The following is a 3374-nucleotide window of genomic DNA, read 5'->3' as shown; positions in this document are numbered from 1 at the left end:
TCGTCTCAGTATGGCTTCGACACACTATTCCGAAACACTTTTCTTTTCATGGTGGGTGACAATGAACACCGCTCATCATTGTGTTGCATCTCACTTCTTTCTCGCCGAATATGTTCCCAAGACCGCCAGGCCCACGCGTGTAATATTGCCGTTGTAGATAATGCCACAGAAAAATGTGATGGAAATACATGTTATGTACGCCCTGGTATTAACTGTTTTTATTTATTTAACTGTTATTACATGGTTATAACTGTCTTCATTTTTGTATGTCCAATTTTTACCCCATATACAGCCTTAATATTTAGTGATGGCTGTATTTCAAGGGCTCTATAAATAAAGTTGAGTTGAGTGGTCAGGTCCAGACTTGCTGCTCATGACCACTCGCCACAAGTCATTTAAGAGGTAATAATCTTTTTTTTTTTAATTACATTTTGTGTCTGTTTTGTTAGTTGGTGTGCCTTGAGATTTGTCTAATGTCAACTATATGATCAGCTGGCTGGGAGTCACTGAACTCGAGTTCCGATCACGTGTCCGGAATGGCGAAAAGAAACCAAAATGCACCAAGAGGCCAAATGTCAACTAATACCGATACTGCCCCCTAGTGGCCCGCCGTCTTAACCTCCTGCTGTCCAAATAAACTATACAATGGTGTCTCTAATGGTTTGACATCTCTGCTTCGAGTGGTGGCGTGTCAACTGAATTTTCCCCACACAACAAATCCATGCGCCATCCTTTCTGAGTACACATCCTGGTGAGATGGAACTGGAAGCTTGTGTGTCTTCTGTGTGTGTGGTGGTGGTGTTTTTTTTTTTTTTTTTTGCACAAGAGATTTCCCCCCTCAATCAAACAGCTCCCTCTCCAGGTCTCCCCGGGATCCGCATTTTGCATCGCTCCTCTATTTGCATCTCTCCCTCACATTTTCCGTGCCAGCGACTCCGTGCAGTGGGCGCAACCACCGCGACTCTCCATCACCAAACACAACACGCTTCGTTTTTTATTTTGAGACTACAACCGACGAGGAGGGAGGGGAAAAAAAACAAACCAGGAATTGTCAATAATGTTGCCCAAATTGCACGATTGGATGATTTGAGGACATATCCACAGTGTCTTATTCCTGAGACGCACACACGTGTGTTGTGAGTAAACAACAAAGGGCTTGATCGTGTGTGTCGTTTTAATTTTTTTTTCCCTTCTCGTAGTTCCCTCCTTTTTTTTGTTTTCACACTTTCGGCGAGGAGCTTCACGTTTAGCGCGCTTGGGGTTTTTTTTGCTCGAAGACGCATCTGGAAATGTCGGAAGTGCTGCCTTTCAACGAAGACAAAATGAGTCATTATGGAAACGAGGGCGACGAGGGACACCTTTCCTTCACCTGTCGCCTTCAAGACACCAACAACTTCTTCAACGGCTCGCAGAATAAACGTCCGCCCAAGCTGGGACAAATAGGCCGGAGCAAACGAGGTACATTTTTTTTTATATTCAATTAAATGCCTTAGCATGGGTGTAGAGTGTTGACTGCGTCACTTTAGCTTTTATGTGTGTAACCATCCCCCCCTCATGATAAGATCTTTGCATTATCTTTTCTTTTTAATATTTTAAATTTGCAATGGAACAGAAGTCAAATGCGCAATGTTTTTAAGATGCACAGTGCCTCCTTCCCTTCATGACAAATCCGACTTAATTCGCATTTGCATAATGAAGAAAAAGAGGCTCGGTATATGTGCAACAATCCTGATGGTGAATCCCAATCTGTGTTTGTGCATTGTACCGCCACGCACACACATGCGCACTAGATGCGGCGCACAACCACAACATGTACTTGCATGTACAGTATAGTGAGAGACAGTGCATCATGTATGCATTGGTGAGCATGTCTTTCCCAACTCATGCATGCATTTGCATGACGATTTATATTTTTGATTGCAATTCGCATGCCACTTGGCACACCCAATGATAACGAGCTTTAACTTGTCAATCAGACACACACAAAACCCTCAACATTAACACCCCCCACCCCCCTGTCATCCGCAGTTGTGATCGAGGATGAGGCTGGTGATGATGCACTGAAAAATGGAACAGAGAAGACCCCGGCGGATGCTTAGAAACAAACAACCTCCCCCTATAAAGACACTCTTGATTTCAGTTTTTTTTAAATGATGCTATTTACCAGTTGTAATCCAAAGACATTGTATATACGCACTTTGTTTCATGTGGCAGCAAGCAGCACTTCCACACATCCTTCCTCTCCAAGGCAGGCATGGCCTTCTGGGTGATGCACACACACACACACATACACACCGGCAGCAAAAGGGACCCCCAGGTGGACCCCCACCCCTACACTCACCAGCACACATACTCCTAGAAGAAAGGGGTTTGCCATAAATTAGCTGGAGAAGGATGGAGGGTTGGTTGGGGGGCTCAGGTGGGTGAAGGCGAAAAATCAGGGAGAGGATGCAGAAATGAATATGAAATCGAAACAAAAAGCACACATTTCTGCTATAACTGTCTGAATTATATATAGGAGTCTCAACGTTTGTATATAGGGAATACATTTTCTTGCACAAGTTTGGTATATATTTCTCTTTGTTTTGGGGGGGAAACAACGTGTTTTGCAGTGAATTTACGCCTTTTGTTTTTGTATGTTGAGGATTGATTTTTTTTTTTTTTGCCCAATTGAATTCTCGATGTCGCCTGTTTTTTTTTTGTTACATTTCGCAGCTGATGTTAATTATTTCTTATTTTATTTATGATGTACCTCCCACATATTCGTGTAAGCTTTCGGGCTTTCACCTGGATTGGTTGATATGACTGTACACACCCTATTGATAAACTATTTATATCGCATTGTGCATCATCGTGTGTGTGCCAAACCTCATGAGGTCTATACTGTGCTGCACCGGACAAGTTGTTCTTTTTTTTTTTCTGTGCTTTTATATTGACTCTTAAAGGTTATATATTTTTTTTTTTTTTTTTAGGGCTAACCCTTAAAATACCAACTCATGCATGGCAAATTTAAAATCATGCATGCCGAGCAGCAGAACTTCTGAAACTTGTGTGTAGGCTCTTCTTGAAACAGCTTTGAATGACAAACCTCAAGCAGCAGTCTTAATACTGTACTGTATCATTCATTCTTATTTGTACAGTGGCCTAATATCTTGTAATAAAGGTGATAATGAACAATTTACTGTTTAATGAATGATGAGGTGGATTTTTTTTTTTTTTAAATATTTACAAGTGTAGCAAAAACACAAAAAGTCTAGTTTTATATGATGAGGTTAAACACACGAGTGTAACTTGGCAGACCTTTCTGATGTGTTGCTTGTACAGTTGATACTAGATTGTATATCTGGCAGCCAAGGAAGGTTAAATCGGGCGTT

General features: G+C 41.7%; 1 protein-coding gene across 1 annotated transcript; it reads left to right on the top strand.

Moving 5' to 3' along the window:
* Positions 1–835: 835 nt before the first annotated feature.
* On the top strand, positions 836–2671 carry LOC148327107 (calcium/calmodulin-dependent protein kinase II inhibitor 2-like). Its single transcript, XM_088310121.1, has 2 exons — positions 836–1458; positions 2029–2671. Exons 1-2 carry the CDS (start codon positions 1290–1292, stop codon positions 2097–2099), a joined length of 240 nt encoding a protein of 79 aa, XP_088166247.1. The 5' UTR covers positions 836–1289; the 3' UTR covers positions 2100–2671.
* The last annotated feature ends 703 nt before the right edge of the window (positions 2672–3374 follow it).

Source organism: Idiotropiscis lumnitzeri, chromosome 11, assembly GCF_059441095.1.
Source record: "Idiotropiscis lumnitzeri isolate Australia: NSW breed Sydney's pygmy pipehorse chromosome 11, RoL_Ilum_1.0, whole genome shotgun sequence".
Lineage (NCBI taxonomy): Eukaryota > Metazoa > Chordata > Actinopteri > Syngnathiformes > Syngnathidae > Idiotropiscis > Idiotropiscis lumnitzeri.
Note: the sequence above shows the minus strand (reverse complement) of the source record. Positions and strands in the feature narration are given on the sequence as shown.